Raw genomic sequence first — 23,770 nt, forward strand, 5'->3', positions numbered from 1 at the left:
AATAAAGATGTCAGTCTGGTCCCAGGTTATTTTACTGGTGTGCATTTTTGTGTACATATAAACATCCAGTCCTTATAAAATTATTTGTTTTTTGACATTTTATTCACATGATTCTCTAAAGAGTTAAAAGACCACGCAGTTTCCCGTAAACGCTCTGTTCTTGAAGTGGACTCTGGCCTTTCCTTTAAAAACAAACAAAACAAGCAGCAGGTCCGACCTCTGAAAAATCAACAGTCTCCATGTTTGTTTGTTTGAGGTAAACAAGGATAGATTTCATCACTGACATTTTTACATAACATTGAGTTTATCCAGATCAAGTAATAAGATAGTTCTTTAAAACCATTGTGCCACAAATTTTACATTTTCTTGAGCAAAAACACAATTTTGTATTATTATAAATATTATAAATACAAGCTATACTTATCATTAAATGACATCAGGCTTCAACGTGTTCTTATAGTTTGCTTTTATTTGCTTCATGTTCAGTTTAAAAGCTTGTTTCTACCAGTGACTCATGAAGCATACATGAAACAAAACATTGAATTACAGAGATTATGAAATGCATTCTGTTTAAAAAAAAAAATGTAATTATACTAAAAAAAATGTATTCAATCAAATTTCAGAGGATGTATCCTGTTTGAGATAGTATACATCTTTGATGGAAACAATCTCATGAGAAAGACTTACAGAAGAATCAGTGAACCAACCAGAACACGAAACATCTAAAGTGGAGATTAAGACCAAAATCAGAGCCCAGAGGAAATGATGGACTTGAATTGTTCAGAAATATGATGTCAGATGATTGCCCTGGAAAAATGAACATTAATACAAAATTAATGTTACATAAAATAAAATTAAAAATATAAAGGACCAAGAGTAGTACCCTGAGGAACCCCCAAATAATTACTGACTCTAATTCTGTTCGTCACAGGTAGGATTTGCAGCTCTTTGCAGCACTAGGATGAATAGGTTTCTCTGACTGTTCATTAGTGATTACATGAGTGGTGCAAAGTCTGGCTGATCTCTGCTCAGTGGATGTTGACAGATGTTTTACAGATAAAGCCTTGTTATTTGGGCATGGTTCCTCTTCATCCTGCTGCCGGTCTTGTTTTTTTGGATCAGCGTCTTCATACCATCACGGATCCATTGAATGTACTTGGACACCTGGGTGTAAACACCATACTTGCCCTTGCGTGCACAGCCTTCACCCCAGCTCACGACGCCAGTGACAAAGTAGGTGTCACGGTAACGTGTGACATGAGGCCCGCCACTGTCACCTTGGCAGGCATCCTTGGCTATTGTGTCATAACCAGCACAAAACATACGCTGCGAGATACGTAAAGGAGTGGATTCGATGCAGGTTCGACGGTCCACATAAGGTACAGATAGGCGCTGCAAGATGCTGGATGGCTCCCGACCCTCGCCAAGACGTCCAAAACCGCTGACCATGCCATCAGGCTCCTGCATCAGGACCTGACAATAGAGGTAATTCATGCTCCTGTGTATGATTGTCATATAAACGTCACATAATCAAACAAATTTGGTAAATTACTTTTTGGTTGTTTTTTCTTTTCTTTATGTTTCTTTCTTTCTTTTTTCTTTCTTTTTTTAAAATATGAACTAAAGATTAAGGCTGCATACACAAATGTTTTGCTCAACCAAACCTTTTTATAAGCTTCTCTGTTCAAGTATAAAATCTAGTTGTTTATCAATAGTCTGAAGTAATAGGAAAAAGTTTATTAAGCAAGATAAAACTTTTTGCTTTTACTAATTGCACCGTCACCTCAAAATTAGATTTTCCATTACATTTTGCATTATTGACATCAGGGGATTCTCAGAATTTTAGTGAGAAACAAAATAAAACTCATGTGGCACCAGCAGCAGTATCTGCATCCGCTTTGGCCTCATATGAGAAATCTATTATTAATCTAGGTGTGATGGATTCTCTAAAGCTCAATTCTCATGTGAACAGAGTGGTAAAATCCTGTTTTTCCAGTTCTAGCTGTGGTTAAAAATTAAGCCTCCTTTGTCCAAACGTAACTTTGCTTTTATAACATCTTGTCTTAATCACCCAGGACTCGTTGCTCACCTACAGCTGATGCAAAATGCTGCAGCTCGCTTTTTATCTGCTGCAAGCAACATTATGTCAGTCCAATTTTACCTTCAGTTCACGGACTTCCAGTTCATTTACAAATCCAAGTCTCTTAATGATTGCACCCCCATTTTATCTATATCAGCTGCTGCATCCATCTGTCCCACCTTGTTGTCTACGTCTCTATGCTCTCTTTTATGTTTGGTGTTACAACACTTTGGTCAGGCCTGTTATGTATAAATAAAAGTGATATGTAATGGTATAGTATGATATGATTTTAAAAATTCACCTTTTCAGCAAATTCTTGCTCAGGAATGCAGGCTGGCACAATGAACCTGCTGAACTTGATGGGTGTGGTTAATTTGATGAGTGCAATGTCATTGTGGTAGGTGTCTGCTTTGTACCCTCTGTGGGTGAGGATCGCGTCCACAATATGGTCAGCTTCAGTGCCCTCATTTACCAACCTGTCAAATTCACCTGAGTGCAGAGAAAAAGCAAAGATGTTCAGCGATGTTTTAATGAAAAATCATAGTAATTAAATTTTTTTTATAGCATACAAAGCGCTTTGAAAACAGAACACTGTTAATCACGTCCCGATAAGGGACATGGCCTAAAACCTGTGCGTAACCAACAAAAAAGTTCTAAACTGCACTATTTCTACCAACTTAAAAAATGCACATAATAACCTCAGCATTGGTAATGTTGTATATTAAAAAAATTTAAGTGATCATTATTTCTTTTTTACAGAAGTTGACAAAAGGGTATATCTGTACCATATCTCATACTTTGAAAAAAATACCCACATTAAAATCTGTTATAAAATTTATCATATTAAATATACAATTGAAAAATATGTCATATGGACCATAAAGTTAAGTTAAAAATCATAAATGAGATTTATTACTTCTTAATAGGCATAAAGACATTATTACCTTAATGTGATGAACTAGAATTATATACGCAGGTTTACAATTGGTTCATCAAACCTACCGAGCCTCACGTTGAAGTAACGTGACTGGTTCATGCAGTGGGCGGCAGTCAGGATGATGTATTGATTGAGTATTGTTCCTCCACAAAACCCAATATTATCTTCATTCACAAGGAGAGCCTATGAGGACAAAAACAGCCACCCACCCCCCAAAAAACGAAAAAACATTTGAAATGACAATATAAAACCTGTGCAGATGTCTAAGACATGTGAAAATGAAGTTTAATGCTATGAACTCTTAGGTGTCAGCTGAGTATTGATAATGCCTTCTAGATGTTTACCCTGAGGGAATCATGTGATCGCATTGAAGGTGATAGTATGGGTTAGGGTTACTTTTTACTGAAACAGAAACTGTATCTGGCGGGTAAGTTCTTAAATTATAATCCCAAAACATTTTGTGAAAGAGTCTCTACCTGCCATGGGCATTGTCCTGGTGGACAGTCCTCCCCGTTGACAATACGAGTCATTTTCGCCATTTCAGACTGAATCATCTTTTCCAAATTAGGATAATGTGCCACGTTTTGGCTTTTGTTCTCAGACACTGAGGACATTGGACCAGCATCCTGGACATAAGGCTGTGTTGTTAAGTTGATGTTGCCGGTGCTGTTAAACTTAGTTATGTTCCCGTCTGTTGTGTTTTTCCTCTCATACCAGAAAACAGTCCGAACGGCTTTGCTGCTGATGGCACCACATTTGTACGTTTCTGAAAGAGTTTGTATGGTAATGAGAGGTTGAGTTTTGGGACCAGAAGATTTCAACATTATGGTTTCCAAAGTCTGATCTGTGATCTAGGTGCTCTTTTACTGTTCTGCCATCTGAGTAAAAGACTATTCACATTCTTAAGCCTCTCTCACCGTTGGAGTGGCAGGATTTGTCATCTGATGCCAGGAAGTATCCATCAGCACAGAAGCAATGAATTCTTCTCTGCATCACATCGCAGAAATGTTCACAACCACCATTTCTGTCCTCACAGAGCTGAGGAATAACTGCAAAGACACAGACACTGTTAAGATAGATGGTGGCACTGTTAAAAAAACAAAGTAGGTTTCTGAAAGAACTTTTACATCGTCACAGATGTGCATGGTTAACAATTTGGAATGGTTGAGATTATGCTTAACATCTGAACAATTGCCAAACTGCCAGTATCCTGGTTATATTCATATCTATCCCTTCATACAGAATGTTCATCTACCCAAAGTCTGTGATCCTATGTAAGGGTAGGAACATAGAATGACCATGAAATCGAGAGTTTGGCTTTTATGATCTTCACCAAAATAGAAAAGTATGGCATCCGCATCACTGTTGACGCTGCCCAAATCTGTGTCAGTTTCTCACTCCCCTCACTTGTGAACAAGAAGATGCTTGAAATCCTCCACTTAGGGCAGTAACTTATCCCTTACCCAGAGTGGGTGTTCCTCCCTTTTTCAGCACCTCCTTCCATCAGCGAGAACACAGAAAAGTTGTTATGGATGGGTCCACAATAACAATGACCCAAAACATGCTGACAATGCAGAAAGTGGCCACAGGAACCCTGCATCCATGAAACAGCTCATGTTGTAACAGGGTCTTTGGTTCCTTTTCTTCTACAGATTTAGATTTACTATTGTTTACCATCCTACCTCAAGAAAGGTCAGGCTATCCCAGGAAAACTAGCGAGAGGAGGCTCAGCCAGCCATGTTTTTGTCCCCACTGCTATCTATACTGAAGTAATATAACCTCCAGAAAGGTTAGAAAACTCCTTCTGAAATGAGCAGTTTTCCCTTTTTGTGGCAATAGCTTTTTTCAGATAAGATACTGAAAATGGATGGGAGCTTTCAAACATTAGCAAAACTTGACCAAAACTTAACCATTACTAACCTTACAGTATACCTACAAGATTGTATTATTGACCAGAATAAGTTAATATGTTTTTCTGAAAGGCAGTAAGTGAGATTTGAAGTTCTTCACCAATTTCACAGTTGAAGCCCTTGTACCCTTCTTGGCAGTAGCAAGCGTAGCTGCCAATTCCATCTTTGCATTGGCCGCCATTAACACAGGGTGATGATATACACGCATCTCCATCTGTGGGACATGAACAGCAGATTGAATCAAGTGTTTGACTGTAGTGGTCAAAGTACAAGGTTACATTTTAGCAGCTGTCCTCTTTCAGTTGGTAATTGTACATATATCCTAATGTCCTTTCAGGGTATTATTTGTAAAGTTTCAGTATTTCTAAGATTTTTAATACAAAAACTTACCAATATACTTGGCCCAGAATTCATCCTGAAAAAACACAAAAGAAAATTAAATTGCTCAAAAGATCTAAAAGCCAGATTTTCCATCACTAAATAATAGTTAATAATGGAAAATACCATAATTTAGACATATGATTCCTAATATTTACAATAATCTTTTCTAATATTTCCTAAAATTTTGTAATGTTTGAGTGCAAATTTAAATCAGTGTTTTGGTGTGAGGTATGTTAGGTTAATACAGTTTTTTCTTTGTCTTCAAATATCTCTCGCGCCTCTTCCCAGCTACAGCGCTCCTCCACACATTCTCTTTCCATGTTGCCTTGTTTCCACTCCTCAAAAATGCTGTTAGCTCGTCTCCTTCGATTCAGCACTTGATTGGCCACTTGGCTGTCTAAGAAGACTGAGAAAAAAAATGTAAAACATTTAATTAAACATCGGTATTTAATTTAATGATTTCATTTTAGTGCATTTTGAAAAAGTCATGAAGCAACACTTGAAGTGCCAGAAACACTTCTTCTAATGTCCACTTGAGGCTGGCTCCTAAAGTGAATGAGTCCCCATAGACACCCATGTTAAAATGTCCATCTTTACAGTTAAAATAACATATTTACAGTCTGATACAAATAACTGCTTTCTATAGGTTTGGTTCCCAAACTTTTTTTGCTGGGCCCCCCTTTGTTTTACAAGAAAAATGTTCGCGCCCCCCCTCGCGCGCGCGCGCGCACACACGCATGCACAAACACATCCTCCAACCACACACACCCATATTTTGCTCCATTGCGGTTTATTTCACAGCTCAAACATTTAGTAAACAGTTAAGCAAATACAAGTAATCTGCAATAAATTGCAGGTAGTAATAAAATAAACTACTTATTCTTTTATGCTATGTCCGCACCTGCACGGGCATTTTTGAAAACGCAGCTGTTTCGTCCGCACGTAAATGGCGTTTCGAATCACCGAAAACTGAGATTTTTTTAAAACTCCTTTTTTGCGTTTACGTGTGGACGAGGAATACAGAGTTTGTCATGCAACATCAAAGGTATGTGTCTTTTTTCACGTCACGCTGTGCGCCACGTTATTGTTTACATGAGATGAATTGCAGAATGACAGATGGAGACAAAATACTGTTAATCTGACTATCTGCAGGTTTTACACACAGTTACTGTCCCTCCATTTACAAAGGCAGAGGCGTCACGATGTGATTATTTTACATGTAGTTGTTTTTTTTTAATATTCAACATTGCTATCAATACATTTTTCAAAAAATGCCTCTCTGTGCAAAATGGGTTTAAAAACATAAACAACTGTGGGATACTGTTTGTCCGGGATTTGAACCAGGGGAACAAATCGTGGCAGGATCAGCCTGATGTTATTTGTATCTCACTTTAACTTTACTGTATAAAGAGCTAACATCTCCAAAATGTCAGGAGTAGTTAGTCATTACAAGAAGTGTTTGTGAACTAAAAATCACGAATGTGGGATACTGTTTGTCCGTGATTTGGAGAGCCCAGTGCTGCTCCCAACAAAGGGAAAACCAATTCTGCAGGGGAGACCTACCTTGGCACTTGTGCAGGTGAAGCCAAAGGGCAGATATGCTTCACCATATTTTCTAGTCTTTGGCTTAGAATGAAGTTGGTTTGGAAACATATTCAGCAATGCTTCATCTCCTGCTTTGCGTTTCTGTGGGCGCCCGTGCTAGCAGTGTCCAACCGTTTTGTTCCCCCCCCCCCTTTTCATCCCGCGCCCCCCCTGCCATGGCTCTGCGCCCCCCCTAGGGGGCGGGCCCCACACTTTGGGAAGGTCTGACCTAACAGATAATATGACTTGCTGTGTCTTAATGGTTCTTATACCATTTCCATTGTCTATTTTCTACGGATTATCTATAGCTGAAGCTATATAGCTATCTATCTAAATAGCTGAAACTCTGGAAACTCTGGAGCACAAAGGCATTCATGTATTGTTTCCCAGTAGAACACACCCAGAACACCTCACCCTCAGCTGACTCCTTCTGATGTGGAGGATTACCATCTGTACTTTGAGACCTGCCAAATGACTGAATTTCTTACCCTATCGCTAAGGCTGAGCACAGCCACTCTTTGGAGAAAACTAATTTCTGCAACTGTGATCTGTTGGCCATTACCCAGTGCTAGTGGCCATAGATGAGGTTGGGAAGTAGGCTGCTGGTAAATTGCTCAGCTCTCTCTCTCACTGATGGACCAGTGTGGTGCAGGGTCAATGTCTCCCCCCCTCACATGTGACACTCCAACCTTTCATTGCAGAGGACTATGGCTTCAGATGTGGAAGTGCTGATTCTCATACCCGCTGCTTCACAATCAACTGAAAACCACCTGATGAAGCCAACATAGGCTGCAAAAAGCAGAGATGAGATTCTGAGACCAACAAAATGGAAGTTTACCGCCACCTGACTAAACCCACAAATTCTTTCCATTAAAACTACGAATAGAATCATTGACAAAGGGTTTGACTGGCAGAGTCCTACATGCGACGGGAACGAGTTTAAGGAGGCATTTCGGACTAAACTGCTGCAATGGTTATGCAGGGAACTGCTTTGTACCTCCTGTTGACTAACACACATAATACCAAAAAGTCAAAACTTTAAAAGTGAACTTCAATCCATTTATGTGATAGAAGCTATATTTATCTTTTATATACAGCTAGTCTTCAAAACCCTAAAGACCAGATAAACACATATCTTAAATGTGGTGTAAAGAAGCAGTAAAATGGTACAAATATGGTAATTAACCATACTAGCATAACAGCATAACAGCATAACAACTAGCATAACAGCAGCTAAAATGCTTGTGCTGCAGCAAAATGTCCAGAAACCAATAAGTGATGTCATAGTGGCTATGTGCAGGTTCTGTATAGGCATCTTCTTACCCTTTCTTTTTTGTTTTTGCTTTATTTAGTATTTTCACAAATAAATCAGAAGTTTTTATATTGTTATTTATACAATTATTGTTCAAAAGTCCATTTTCAATGATAAAGAAAATTCTGATGATTTAGTAGAGTATTTCCCGTGTGGCATGCATGCTGCTGTCATGCTGACATCACACACAACACACCAAACACACGGGGTGGGGTCACGTGTCACCTGCCATCTGTCAATCACCCTCACCCACAACACCCCCTCTAAAAAACCCAATGCATTCAACATAGTGGTATTTCTTTCTCTCTCAGCTTAAACACCATATTCTTCCCCACTTCTATGATGTGTCATTGTTAAAAGCTAAACATACAGTTTTATAAACATACCATGAGCAGCAGCCAGATGAAAGAACAGGAGTCCCAGGGACAGACGTATACACCAGAACATGGTCCTAGATGTTTATGAGATCAGCCAGGAAAACCCTCTGTGTTGAGTGGAGTAATGGAGTCTGAATGTAGAGATAAGATAGCCGAGAGGAGGGGAGGTGTAGAGGGTAACGACCTCTATGGAGAGGGAGGGGGACGGAGTGTTTAAACCGACTGATTGGGCTAGTTGGGTTTTAACTGAGTCATCAAAACTTCAAGGGAGAACTGCAAGTCCCAGATAGCACTGCTGAAAGCAAAATCCTCCAATCATGGAGGTTTGCCCCCTGGCAACCACGCCAAAGAATGTTTAGTATGACTTCCAGCATGAAATTTATCATGACACAGCCAATCAGATTTTAAAGAGCGCCTGTTATGCTTATGCCCAGTTTAGTATGTTTTTTTATGGGACTAGATAATACATAATGGATAACACAAAGCTATCATTATCCTCACTACATGTGCACTTTCCTCTAATTGGCCAACTACTGGAAGCAAATAGATGGGCAGGAAGGAGTTATTGTCAGCTGCATAGTCTGTAGTAAGTGGAGTTGCTGTGCCTATAATAAATAAACATATAAGGAGCACCAAAGTTTCACATATGAGTACTTTATAATTTAGTACTTTGGTTTGTGGCTTGATCTCCAAACTGTATGTCAACACATCCTTGGGCAAGATACTTAACCCCAGTTGGCCCCAGATCCATCAGAGTCCATCCATCATGTGAATGCATGAATTTCAGTCCTTAGGCATAGAAAAAAGCAATTGTGTGAATGTAGCAGTAACAAAATGCTTTGAGTACTCAAATTGAGCAAAAAAAAAAAAAAGTACCAGTCAAGTCAAGCACCAACATGGTTGAAAAAGACTTTGCTGTGAAGAGGATCAGGCCAAGTCAAAGGTTTTAGTCTGTTGAACCTTAACCGTCTGTGAAGGTTCTCATTCATCCAGGTCATCATAGTCTAAGGAGCTTGGAAAGAAAAGTGTCTGGACTTCTTTAAGTTGCTTGAAGACATTTCACCTCTCATCCTGAAGAAGCTTCTCGGATGAGAGGTGAGATGTCTTCAAGCAACTTAAAGAAGTCCAGACACTTTTCTTTCCAAGCTCCTTAGACTTGAACCTTAACCCTTGCTGTACTGACCTTCATGGATACATGAAATACAAAAAAAGGCAATGGCATCATCAGAACAGCTGCTCGGGTGGTGCTGTCTACATCCAAAGGTCTTCCAAAATCCAGTATTAAAAAGTTGAAGCTTTTTTGACAACATAAAAGACTGGATCAGTGTATGTCATAGAGGACACAACAGGAGGTCTCATAAAGACCCAGCTTTAAGATTATATCCACATCTGTACACCAACACCAAAATGCTGTTTCTTTGGAGTAAGCCAAAAAATTTGGAGTATTGTGTGGACTCCTGTCCCAGTGGGTGAAGTGGTTGTTTATCTATTGCAAAATGAGACAGTCAAGCTGCACGTGCTGCTTTTCATGAAACACAGAAAGGAGAGAAGACAACAGAACCAACAGATTGTCAGAGATAAAAACAAGAAAAGCTGGTGAACTGTGAGCTGTCATGCTAATCATTATACTCTGGAAGTAAACTAGTATCTGTTGCAGCTGTTGAGCACTGTTCCCCTACTATCTGTAGTTACATTTCTGGTAAGGTGCACAGCAGAGCACAGTATAAGCAACTACGTGAGGTGTAAAACTATGTTGTAGATTTAACCAAGGATTATAAAACATAAGGGTATTCATAGGGAAGCAAGTTGTCAGCCACAAGGTAGCCATGCTGGTAAATCCTTCATTCAGAAAGTCACGAAACTAGAGACCAATACCATAAACTCAACAGGAAAGTGCACACTGAGCTCAGAAATTAAGTGATCCGCAGGCTCGTGTTCTTGTGTTCTTATAGACTTCCATACTGTCAGAACCTGAGGGGCTGTTTACTGCTGGTCATTAGAAAAAATGCAGGTTTATTTTATCGTAATCATCAACAGTCTGGATCATTAAATTTCTTGCAGTCAACAGGGAATACTGAATAGTATGAAAGACAAAATTTTAATAAAAGGCACAAAATATCTTGTCTGTATTTGCATAACTCATCTGCCCAGTTCACTATGATTAAACTTTAATAAGCAATTGTCAGCAAGTAAGTTTGGTAGCTTAGTCTGGTTTTGAGTGTTTGAGAAGTTAAAGATATTTTCTAAAGGATGAGCTCAAAGCTGCATTATTGGCTTCTCTGGATATCTTTAATATCTAGCTCACATGTGAACCACATTTATAAACAAGGTTTGACTCTAATAGGAACTCAGAGGGCACAGTGTCTATGGTCAGAGCCTAGTAGAAAACTCATCAACAGATAAATCCAGTCACTGGCAGCAGTATGCAAGGAAATTAAGTTTTAGACATTAAATTATGAAAAACAAGACACTTATTGCACTTTTGTAAAAGTTTGTGCAGCTTCCTCACACACTCAGGCCTGAAGAATTTGTTTCACCTCACTTTTAGATGGGGTACAGTAAATGAGGGGATTTCTTTTAAAACTCTGACTCAGTGCGGAGGTTGTTGAATGGCAGCCAATCAGCTCAGCGCTCTTAGTGGGCCGAGTATTGGATGTCCACAGTCCAAACTAACGTGTATTGACTCTGCAGCTTAGAAAAACAAATGTTCAGTTATTACTGGGATTAAAGGGCTTTTAAAACACAATACCATGATCATCTGGAATGCAGCTGGAGAAGGTGGACACATGATAACAGAAAGGCATGTTAAGAGTTTATATTACCCACAAAGATGAGCCACAGAGTTCTTTGACAGTGACATTTATTCTGCTTCTCTCCATTTTTTTAACATTTTCAAGAAAACCATATGGAAATACTTCACTTTTAACATTTCAGCCAAACAAACCAGACAAGACCAGGAAGATCAATGAAAGCATTTTAGTGATAACGTTTCAAATTTTTCAGAAAAGAAATAAACAACAAAGAAAAATGAATCTCCTAATTTCTTTTCTGTTCCACCATTACGAGAGAATGCGACGGTGACGATGGTGGATTTTTCATGGTCTTCTCCACCCACTCCACAAAATTGGCCATGTTGGTATACACCGCAAAATACCCAGCCCCACAACCACGTCCCCAGCCAACCACACCAGTCAGAAAGTGGGTGGAGCCAAACAGCGACACCAGTGGGCTGCCATCATCTCCACGGCAACTCTCCTGGCGTCCTTCCAGATATCCGGCGCACAGCATGTTTTCGGTGAGGTTGAACTTGGCTCTCAGGGAGCACATGGAGTTCTGGAGGATGGGGACTGGCATCATGCGGAGGACAGGGGAAACCGGGGCACCTAGAGTCTTAACGTTGCCCCCTGTTGTCCTCTTGCCCCAGCCAGACACAGTGTGGTAACGTTGTAGCAACAGCTCCCGCGTTGCAAAATCTTTAGTGGGCAGGCAGATAGGGATGACGTGTTGGCTCAAGTTGACAGCATGGCTCAACTGCAGCAAGGCAATGTCACTGTCACCCGTCGCTGAGACGTAACTATCATGGGCAATTGCCAAAGAAACAGTTATCTCCTGTTCTGTGCCTTCTTCCACATCCAAATTATATTCCCCTGGTGACACAGAGCAGAGTTAGAGAAAGCCAAGTTTTACAAAATAACCAATAAATAAATAAATCCTATAATTAAAAAAAATTATTAGGAAAAAAAAGATCAAAAAACAACTTTACAAAAACTTTACACATTAAATTCTAAAAAAAAAAAGCCCCATACCAGATAATTTCCACAAAACTTAATGATGGGAAACACATTGTAAAAAAAATAAATGAGTGCAAACACCTTTAGAAAATAATTTATAGTGAAATTATGAACTAACGTACAAGATTTATTAGATCAAATCATTTTTAAATAATATACAAAAGTACACAATATAAAACTCTAAAAACTACAAACAACTAAAAAAATACATTTTTCAAGACAGTAACCAATATTTTCATCTCAATTCAACAAATTAATGAAAGTAAAAGCTAACTTTAAAAGAATAACATTTAGATGTTAAATTAACATATCAAAATACCCCATATGGAAAAGATATATATATATATATATATATATATATATATATATATATATATATATATATATATATATATATCGTACAAAGTTTGTATCTGTCTTGTGTGAAACTTGTATGAAAAGCATACAAGAGTAAAAACAGATATAAGATCCCTCGAAAAATTATATAAATGAAACTTGTATGTTTTGGATACTTACTGAAACAATATATGAAAGTAAAGAGAAAGTGGCCACTTTCATGAGTACATCACATAAGCCTTATATGATTCACTATATGAAGCAAGCTGAAGCTGATGCAAGTCTTTGCATCAAGTTTTTCCTATTTCTTCCCCAATAGGGGCAAAATAGTTTTATAAGTATGTTTTGCAAAGTAGCACATTAACGCCATTGCAATATCAATTTTTACTTTTAGAAATAATGTCACAGGCAATTAAAGGCAGCAGTGACAAATAACTTTAAAAGCCAATTTGATAACTTAAAACAAGTTAATGATATTTAAATTTTACATTTTATTAGAAACTGGTCTGATATGTTAGTGATGCAAATTAGTTTACCTGCTACCACAGTCAGGTTTTGGGGGTCATGGCCATGGATGCAATGTGCAGCAGTGATGACCCACTTTGGATGGATGAGAACACCTCCACAGTGAGCTTTTGCATTTAACTGAACCAGAACCTAATAAAAAAAAAACAAGGTTACATTAACTATAAGAACTATTTCCCAGGATAAAAATCAAACCTGAGACTAAAAACAATATTTATTTTCATATATCATTTGTGTATTATTGTAATTTATTGCATTAATGTATCATTTAAACTATGTTATGCTTTTCTACCATACCCACTTGACTGTGGTTCCAAAATTTGGTTAGTCTCTACTGAACATGTAAAAATGTCCAGCTTTACAGCAGAAATAAACAGAGGAAATGTTTACAGCCTGTTACAAATAAATATTTTCTTCTCAAAAACTGTACAGGGTGTTTTTAAAGATAAGTCGCCTACTTAAGTTGTATAAAGCTCGAATCTTGCATTAACATAGTCATCAAAAGTTCAAATTGTCCACTGTCAAGTTGACATTTCCACTTTAACACAAGATGTTTGAATTGTTGACAAATTTTGGCAATGTTACTGCTACGTAGAAGACAATCCCTCTAGGACATGGGTGTCAAACTCCAGTCCTCGAGGGCCGATGTCCCAACTGTAACACATCTGAACACAATTAGTAGGTCATTAGCAAGACTCTGTAGGCTTGATTGCATCAAGTAAACTCATGCAGCTCATGAGTGAATGGTGCAATGAAAACACCCATGATGAAACGATCAGTTTGATCACTCATATAAAGCAGTGTTTACCTGCCAAGGACAGTTTCCTTTGGGACAGTGGTAAGTCCCCACCATCCTTGGAGTAATCACTGCAGTCTGGTTTTGTCCTATTTCTGGTGGAGCCACTCGACCACATGGATACTCCACTGTAACACAAATGCAACCGCACAACTACTTAATCCTCCGAGATGTAAAGTAACTGATAATCAACTTAACGTCTTCCCCAAGAAATTCAGAAGTTTATAAAACTCAAGCAATCAATCAGCCATTCCCGTAATGAGACATCATGTGACTACCTTTAAATGAGACGATTAAATTGACAGTCATTAAGTTTGGGGTCAAATAGTTTTGATCATATCAGTCAAATGTATCTATTATAAAAGGATTTGATGGCTGCTCAATAAAGGATTTCACATCGTGATCAGGGTAAAAATAATGAAGTTAAAGCTCTTAATGGAGGTAGTCCTGCAACATTTCTACCGTTGGGGACACAGTGTCGTCCATCGTCTCCCAGCACGTATCCATCAGCACAGTAACATCGACGTCTAGATCCTGAGCCATCACAGAACTGCTCACAGCGCCCGTTTAGGTAAAGGCACTTCAGGGTATCTTCAAAGACTGAGAAAATCAAAATCATTTGTTTAAAGCTTTAAAGTTTCTTTATTTAGAGATAAATACCAGGGAAATAAAAGTATATGGGTTTAAATTCAGCAATTTTCTGTAAATCTTCATATAAAATTAATTTTAACCAAATTATTTCTTACCTGTCTGACAGTATCGTCCTTCAAACCCATCGAGACACTGACATATTTGGCTATTTCCCAGATTAATGCATGTCCCATTATTATGACATGGGTTGATTAGGCAGGGGTCACGACCTTACAGGAGAGTTATAATGATAATGTCAGATTTATCAAAGTGATTAAATGAAAGCAAGAAAATTTGATTTACTTTTGTGGAAAGAAAAATTCACTGCACTGCGTCCACTGGCTTGGAGATGTGCTTGGGATCATTGTCCTGTTTCATGACCCTGTGAGACAGGTAGCTTCACACTCAACCCTTGAATACTTTGGATTTCGAAGGAGTTCACGATCGACTCAATGACTCCAATGTGTCCAAATCATCAGTCGTCCATCACAGGCTTGACATCTGATGTGTTTGTGCTGATATGTTGTTTTTGATTTTTAGCCAACCATCTCTATTTTGGTCTCGCCTGTCATATGTGCGTACGTAACACAAACAAATTTAAAATCAAAATGTTACTTACCATCATATGACTGCCAGAACCGCATCTAAAGAAACAAATATTAAATAACTTTCATATTTATTTATTTATTTATTTATTTTGATCGGTAAATTAGTGATAAACATTGTAGTGTATTAAACAACAGTTTGAGTTTTTTTAGGTTTCTGTAGCGTCTGTGCTCATTTTGACTAAGTATCAGCAGGCGGATCATTTCCATTCTGAAAAAGAGTATTGTATAAAGTTGGAGCAAAAGATTTGTTTAATATGCAACACATGCCAGAGGTCTAATTTAATAATCATCTTTAATCATCATTGACAGTTTGGTCAGTTTAACTGTAGAATTTTGTTGTCACTTATGTTTTCAAACTAAGGCAAAATTATAAGGCTGAATAATTTAGTTTCTACATTTTTATGTTTTATAAATTCAAAATGATTTTAGCCTGTATCCTGTTAGCAGAAGGCCAGAAAATGACATGCTGATTAACATTATGGGATAATGGTCCACTTGACAGTCATATCTTATTAGAATTTATTTTGGGTTAATACAACCACAAGGGACAGGACTGGGGGATAGAAAAGGGGAAAAAGGAAAAAAGCTGGGGAGAAAGTTAACAGAAGAAGACAGAAAGAAAACTAGAAGAGAAAAAGAGGGATAGAGAGAGAAAGAACACTGAGAATCTGATTCAACACCAAAAAAAGAGACAGAAAACGTCCGAGAAACCACAGCAGCAACCAACATATGCATAAATAACAGTGACAATGTTACTGAACAGCACACAGTACTAATAGTACAAGATATCTTTAGAGGCAGTAGCAACCTCAGATAATGTGTCTGTGGGTAACTGCATCTACACATGTGTGTGAGTGTGCTTGTGTTCATGAGGTTTCTCCATGTACGTGTCTAATAGTGGGTGTTGGGAGACAAAGCTCCGCCCCCGGGACCTGAAGCAGACATGGAGGAGACCTGGGCCCCAAAAACCCAGAGACCCCCCCAGAGTATGACAGCCTAAGGAGGTCCACCACAGGGACTTTTTACTTCTATTTCTTCTTCTAGTTTTACTTCTTTTAAACATCAGTGTGTCTGACCGTCTGATCTTCATCCTCAAACACCTCCCGAGCCTCTTCATAGCTGCAGATCTCCTCAATGCATTCCCTCTCCAGATTTCCCTGTTTTACCTCCTCAAACAAGCTATTTGCTCGTCGCCAGCGCTGCAGGACTGAGTTGGCCTCATGCTTCTCCACAAACACTGGAAGGGCGGGTTGCAAAGATTGAGGGGTTTTTTTTTCAATAAAATCATTTAAATGTACAAAGTGGAGTGTCATGTATGAACAATTACATACTTGCATATGTGAAAATATAAGTTTTATAGCACGAAATGTCAGAATTAATAATAAAGTATTCAATTTTTGAAAGAAATAATAATGAGCTAACAGTGATCATTTAACCAGTAAAAATTGAAAAAGCTTAACCTCAAATGAAAATAACTAAACCAGCAAAACAGTTGTGTTCTGTCAATCAGTTAAAGAAACATTAGACACATCTGCTTTGCATTTTTCTAAAAACACAAAAAAATACACATAAAAATATATTACCTGCCAGTCTGTGACATTTCTTCAACCATCCACAAAGTTCAGATTTTATCATAAGTCAAGCTTTTCATTTTAGGTTTCTCGATGGAATTAGAAGATGTGTAAAACTGCTCCCAATTGAGGTTATTTTTATTGTTATTTTCTCTAAAGGAACCAACCTGCAGCAGCAGCGGTGCCCCACAGCAGAGTCCAGATGATGCAGCAGCCCTTCAGCAGCATGTTGACCAGATTCAGAGTGTTTGCCAGAAAACAGGGGGTTTTCAAGATGAGGGGGCAGGGAATATTTATATAGTCCACGCCCACTGATCATGTGCTCTGCTTTAACGGTCGGTAAATAAAACCTAGGAGGATATCTCATTCCCTCTTTACAGTCATTCACGTTAAGGCTACAGTATTCATGAATCTCACACACTGACAATTTTAAAAATATAAATGTGGAGATAACTCAGAGTCAAAGAGTCTCAGTAATTGTGGTATTCTGACATTTGAATATTCTTTTGGAATCCCCCAAATTTAACACTGTGTTTTCTACACATTATTTATTTCAGGTCCCGTGTTCTGGTTTCCGGTGCGCCTCCTACCAAACAAACCTCTTGAGTTGTCCCTGGTTTTCAGGGGTCATTTAAGTCTTTCCCCAATAAAGAATATTTGCTTAAAGATGTGTTTTGATTCTTATGTATTGGCATGGTGTGGCGACTAGAATAGATCTCAGGGATTCCCAAAGATAGCCATAGTAAGGTGTATAGGCAGTGATTACCCTCACTAACCTCTGACACACACCCAATCATTTTGTTCTGGAAGCAGGCCGGAAATATGATTGAAATTATTTATCAGAAAAAAGACAAACAATGGTTACCCTAGCAGGTGTCTGCAGGATGGGAAAGGGGAGGGTTAAAATCGTGAATAGCTCAACATGGCAATTCTAAGTGTTAATTGTCATTCTGTCTACAAAATGCAATGAAAAATACATTCACAAGGCTCATTTTAATAAAAAAAAAAAAAATCCAATACATTGTTCTATCATCTGTTCAGAGAAAAGCAGTAAAACATCACATTTGTAAAAGAATGTTTTGTGTTTTTAACGATTTGATGAATTTTCTTAAATATGCAGAACTGATCAATTGAAATCAAACCACCAAAATTTGCAAACGAAATACTTTCTGCAAAGTTTTTAATGAGAATCTTAGCAGTCAATCAGAAAAGTGAAAACGCAGTATTTGGTTATATGAGCTATGCTAAGCTAAGCTAATCTGGTCTTTTAGGTGGTAAGGTTGTGCATCAAAGTCTTGCTGCTGTTCCTCGGTTGATCTGGTGTTGCCGTCCGGTTGTGGATCCACTCAAGGTAGTTGGACACTCGGGTGTAGATGCCATAGTTCCCCGGTCGGGCGCATCCCTTCCCCCAGCTGACGATCCCCAGCAGGAAAGTTGTCGTCTTATACTGGGTCACCAGGGGTCCACCGCTGTCACCTTTACACGAGTCCTGACGACCCTCAATATATCCGGCGCAAAACATGTTCTGAGTGAGCACTACGCCACTCTCATCGACACAGTCCTGCGTGCGGATTCGCGGCACCTTCAGGCGTCGAAGGATCTGTGCGGTAGGCCCATTTTCGCTCCGCCTCCCCCAGCCACTCACTGTGTGCAGCCGGATCATCCAGAGCACACGGGTGGATAGATTCCATGTAGGTAGGCAGACTGGGACAGCATACTGGGTATAGATGATGGGAGATGCCAGGCGGAGGAGAGCGATATCATTGTCTGCAGTGCTTGATACGTAGTTTTCATGCATGATAATCTCAGCCACCTGGATGAGCTGCTCGGTGCCTTCATTTACCGTAATGTCATGCTCACCTGACAGAAAGAAATATAAGGCAGCTCAGATTTAATCCTTTGAGCACAATTCAAAGTTAAATTGAGATTAATTAACAGTGATTTGAAGTATGCTTGTGTATTTTCATTGTCTAATGAAAAGATTTATAGACAGGTAGCCTCCTATTTTTTTTTAGGGTTGTCATCATTTTAAGAGATTTAGACTCCTGTCACTCTCCTGTTCTGCTTCATAAGTCAGGCTTGCTTGAACAGACGGCATATTTAACTATGAGATTCATACCTGTAATGACTTTCAGGAACTGGACCACGATGTCTTCCATGCAATGAGAAGCTGTGATGATCCATGTAGGTTTATAAATCAGTCCTCCACAGAAACCTTTTCCTTTATACATCAGCAATACCTTCACACAACACAAGAGCACATTTTGTCTGAGCCTTCAAAAGGATAAAACACACAAAACTAAATTAATATTTGTTGTTCAGAACCAAAATCTGGTTTCGATAGAATCTAAGAGATTAGATACCCTTTTATGTTAGGAGACTCTCTGCTACCCTGGACGCTTAGTTAATAAAAAATCAGACATATTTAAACCGATGAACTCTTCCTTTATCTTGGGCCTACCTGCCAGGGGCATTCACCTTTAGGACATACAGTTCCTCCAACGATTCGGAGATGCTCCTCCTTTTCTTCACCCCGCAGTATGGGGACCATGCCACATGCTATCGGCTCTGAAACAATAACAAATTATTCATTATTCATTTCATTTTACAAATAATATCAAACTGCAGCTCCGGTTTAACTTTTACTAGTTAAAGGTTTTTACTGGTGGACTAGAACTACTTAAGTGTTCTAAGCAATTGTTTATACACTGATGACACACACATGTGGTGGTGGGGAGGTTGGGGGTATAGAGGGCTGGTTTAAAGTAAAACAGGAATTTCATAACTGTTTAGTGCAGCAGGGAGTCCAAAGGTTGATTAGTGAGGCCTGTATGAACAGACAGGATTTTCCTGTAAATATATAAACTTCAGCGCTATGATGTTCGTCAAACTGAAATACCTGAACAAATATTTTCACACACACACACACACATATTTTCTGCAGCCCTGAAAAATGTTAAAAAGTAGGAAAAAGTGATAGAAATTCTTTAATTCTTCAATCCTCTGATTGTTTACTAGAATCAAATGATTATTTTCCTTAATTAAAAAAATTAACATTTAAAGAATCATATACACACACAGTTATGTAAAATATTGGTGTGATGGATAAACTAAGACAGAATAATTACCATTACCAGCATCTAAATGTTTTTACATATTCTAACCTATGTTTTTGTCTTTCATAGCAAATATGGGTTTTTAAAGAAAACTGTCATAAACTTTGTTATTGCAAATATGAAAACAATTGTGTTGAGAATCTACAAAACATTTTTCACATTTTGTTCTTTACAAATCACTGTCCAACCTTTTGCTATGCAACTCCGTCCATCAACATGGAGAAAGTAGCCGTCTGCACACGAGCAGTTCTGTTTTTTTTGGAACTCGTCTTCTTCACAGAAGTGCTCACATTCTCCGTTCTCCACCCAGCAGGTATCGATCTCAGCTTTCACCTCTAAAGAAATTTTCATAATTAAATTATGTAATTTGTTCATTTAATCACAAAAAAGTACAAAGAAATTAAATTATATAAAAAGCAAATAACGGTTATTTCAATTACTTTTCAAGTAGTTTTTCATAAACTGGCGGGAGGAATAATTAATTTTGATAAAGTACATGTTAAAAATTATATATAGCTTAAAAATAAGCCAAAAACTTTGACTATTGTTTGATAACAATTTTGTAAGTCATATACTTTAATTTTATTCAGCATATGATTAAGTAAAATAATTATAATTTATAATTATAATTATAAATAATATTGTAAAAATATTATTTTTATATATCACTTAAATAATTTAAATAATCACAATTTTTCACCATCATGAATTGTGAATGTAATTTTATTTTGCTGAGACTGTGAGATTTTGTGCCTTTATACATGAGTGTTTCTTTTTCTGTCTGAAAACATAAACATGATGTTTTGCTGTTATTAACTGAGTGACGTTTATAGTTTAATTTTCATGAAGGCAAACTGCTAGCTAAGCTAATTTAAATAGAAAATACTTCACATTACAGCAGCCAAGTGATGTGAAAACGTTCATATTCTTTGCTCACCAAGCTCACAGGTGACTCCATGGAACTCTGGCAGACAAAAGCAGATGTAGGATGAAGCATGAGTGGAGCAACTGCCTCCATTCTGACAGGGATTGGAAATACAGGGGTTTGGTACTATAAGACAACACAGAACACAATGATTTAACATGACTGTATCATATTACATGGTGTTATTGATGATCTCTATTTGGGAAAGCTGCTCTTAAAATCTACATTATAGTTTATATTTTACGTTAAATGTATTAAATCTAAACACAATTCACAAGTTGACTTGCTGGAGTTTCTGAAGGTGGACGTAAAATTGGTCTTCAAGATGTATGTGGTGCTGCACTAAAAAAACATTTTATTCCAGCTACTTTTAACATGGGAAATTGCTTACCGTTGTACGTTTTCCAGAACTCATTCTGAGGAGACAACAATTACAGCAATGTGAAAAAAATAAACCAGCTATCAGACAGAAACATCGGGTCTCCAACAAAGATATGTAAAAGGCAGCAAATCTACAAGAAAAACATTTTAGCTGTGAATCCTGCAGATGTTTAGCTTCACATTAAGTTCTCTATAGCTTTGTTGTGTGTCATTTGCTTAGATTTGATCTGCATCTGCTTGCATCTGTGTTTCATCTTTGCGTAGTGCTTTAGTCTCTGCGTTATGTTTGTCTCTTCTTGGACAGCTTCTGTTTGTTTGTGGTAAGCCCGAATGTCTGTGTGGTTGTTTTGAATGTCTTTTAGCCTGTTTGTGATTATTTAGTGTTTTATAAGATTCCTTTGGCCCCTGACTTAAAATGTTCTTGGTTATCTGATTGGTTGAGGCCTACAGCTATTCACTAAAGAACTAAACTGCAATTTTATTCAAAAACTAGGTTCAGATCAACTGCAAAGCTTTGACATGAACATAGTTTCTTAAGTATTTCTAGAACATTTCACAAACTATAAATCACTGCCCCCTAACAGCCAATGGGATGGCTTCTTCCCTCAAGTTATAACTGAAAGCCAACATTAGTAAAAACATTAAGTTTTGTTTATGTAAGTGAGAAATTGAATAATGCCCTCTCTATTCCTACAAATGACTACAATAAGCTTGTCCTCAATTTCTAAGCATTGGAAGCATCCCAAGTATGTTGGAAAGTTAGTATAAAGCACATTTTCACCTCATGAGTTCATGTGGCCAAGTATTTGCCTCTGTTTGTGTTGCTAATTATGAATTGCTATCAATTTGTATGTTTACATGAATAAATCTCTTAAAACTAGTCATGTTCAGTGAAGTGAAAATTTAATTTGATTTTACCGTGAGCTCGGTGTGCTCAAACACCTCCCTGGCCTCCTCGTAGGTGCACTTCTCCTCTATACATTCCCTCCTCAGATCTCCCATCTGCAGCTCCTCAAACCAGCCTGAGTTATACCTCCGAGTCCGAACTAGAACGCCATTGGCTCGATCTTTATCCAGAAAGACTGCCCAACATTTGAAGAAGGGGAGAGTTCATCAGAATAGTTCTGTCTCAATCAGAGTTGGTCATCCAATTCAATTCAGTTTTATTTATATAGCGCCAAATCACAACAAGAGTTACCTCAAGGCGCTTTATATTGTAAAGTAAATGTCCTACAAGACTGAAATCTCTACATGTCTATTGCATGGATTGTTTTTAAATTTGATTCTGATCAAAATTCATCTGAAGCCTTTGTAAAGTCACTAATCACGTATGTTATGTATAATTATTTTACAATAAACTGCTTAGTTTCCATATCTCTGACATGTTTATTTATATGGGACAATGCATTTTAATTACCATGAGCACCTTAATAAACAAAGTAAATATGACGTAACCATAAAGTCTAATTTGCATTTGTGGCTCTTCGCAAAATTGATGGTTTTCATAAATAAATATTTGAAAAACAAAAAGCAAATCTATAGAAAACTGAACATAGATGAATAACATAAACAAAAATATACTGATATGACAAATAAATGTTAGACATTAAACATTAAATTATTAAATCATTTATAAAACCTAACACATTAGAAATTACTAAAACAAACCGTAGAGTAAAAATCTCAAACTTTACTGTAATAAAGTAAAGTGCTACATGTAAGAAATAAGAGGCAGCAAATGATGACGCTTTTCTTTAAAAATGTTCACTGATTATTATCTTAGTTGTCAAATAATAATTTGTTAAAAACTGATTAAATAATCACTGGTTGTTTATTTTTACCCACATCCAGTCTCATAACGATAAATATTTGCAATTTTTCCATGATATTTTTGGTTTTCTGTGATTTCCATTTTCTTTCTGTTTGTTTTTTAAATATAATTTTATTTACTTACTTACTCACTTATTTATGTATTGATTGGTTGATTGTACAGGTGACTTAAACTTTTTGCCTCCCCCCCTTTTTGGGGTGGGGGGGAGGGGGGGAGGGGCAGATGAAACCTTGTGTTTCTAAACACACTTGTTTTTAAGCATATACTGTCCATCTTACACTGCCTTAGAAGCTCCACCTTACAATCAGTGTTTTTATTTGATTCTGCTGTTTCATACTCCACTGTGCATCAGATGTCACTGTTAACATGTTAATATTAGCTCAAAATGATGGTCATTCTCGTCCCTCTCACGACAAAAACAGACCTATGATTAAGTGGTTTCACCTCCATGTCACTGCTTAATCCCTGAGCTAACTAATCAATCAATCAGTGATCGATACGTGTAAACGTGTTAGCTCACCTGAAGCCAGCTGGCAGCTGTGGAAGCTGAAGACGAAGATGATGAAGACTTTCAGCCACATAGTTGATTTCATCAGAAAGTTGCTGCGCTGTGTCTTTGTGGGGTTTCGGGTCCAAAGTCCGTCCCTCCCCCTGCTGGTGGTCACATGATCAGTGGAGA

General features: G+C 37.8%; 3 protein-coding genes across 3 annotated transcripts; all 3 read right to left on the reverse strand.

Annotated features, from left to right (window-relative positions):
- Positions 1-75: 75 nt before the first annotated feature.
- Positions 76-8,703, reverse strand: f10 (coagulation factor X). Its single transcript, XM_084920736.1, has 9 exons — positions 8,591-8,703; positions 5,554-5,714; positions 5,318-5,342; positions 5,028-5,141; positions 3,935-4,066; positions 3,494-3,783; positions 3,083-3,200; positions 2,382-2,569; positions 76-1,473 (listed from the first exon to the last, which is right to left on the reverse strand). The coding sequence occupies exons 1-9, from the start codon at positions 8,649-8,651 to the stop codon at positions 1,051-1,053; spliced, it is 1,512 nt and encodes a 503-aa protein (XP_084776862.1). The 5' UTR covers positions 8,652-8,703; the 3' UTR covers positions 76-1,050.
- A 2,708-nt stretch (positions 8,704-11,411) lies between these two features.
- Positions 11,412-17,086, reverse strand: f7i (coagulation factor VIIi). The gene is made up of 8 exons (XM_084920739.1): positions 17,006-17,086; positions 16,344-16,504; positions 15,279-15,303; positions 14,776-14,889; positions 14,492-14,629; positions 14,042-14,157; positions 13,245-13,365; positions 11,412-12,228 (listed from the first exon to the last, which is right to left on the reverse strand). Exons 1-8 carry the CDS (start codon positions 17,064-17,066, stop codon positions 11,618-11,620), a joined length of 1,347 nt encoding a protein of 448 aa, XP_084776865.1. The 5' UTR covers positions 17,067-17,086; the 3' UTR covers positions 11,412-11,617.
- Positions 17,087-17,830: 744 nt separating this feature from the next.
- Positions 17,831-23,707, reverse strand: f7 (coagulation factor VII). Its single transcript, XM_084920740.1, has 8 exons — positions 23,612-23,707; positions 22,179-22,342; positions 21,271-21,295; positions 20,892-21,005; positions 20,143-20,289; positions 19,300-19,406; positions 18,958-19,078; positions 17,831-18,698 (listed from the first exon to the last, which is right to left on the reverse strand). The coding sequence occupies exons 1-8, from the start codon at positions 23,682-23,684 to the stop codon at positions 18,106-18,108; spliced, it is 1,344 nt and encodes a 447-aa protein (XP_084776866.1). The 5' UTR covers positions 23,685-23,707; the 3' UTR covers positions 17,831-18,105.
- Positions 23,708-23,770: the final 63 nt, after the last annotated feature.

The sequence above is a fragment of the Perissodus microlepis genome, chromosome 23 (genome assembly GCF_051167445.1).
Source record: "Perissodus microlepis isolate ML-2025 ecotype Zambia chromosome 23, ASM5116744v1, whole genome shotgun sequence".
Classification (NCBI taxonomy): domain Eukaryota; kingdom Metazoa; phylum Chordata; class Actinopteri; order Cichliformes; family Cichlidae; genus Perissodus; species Perissodus microlepis.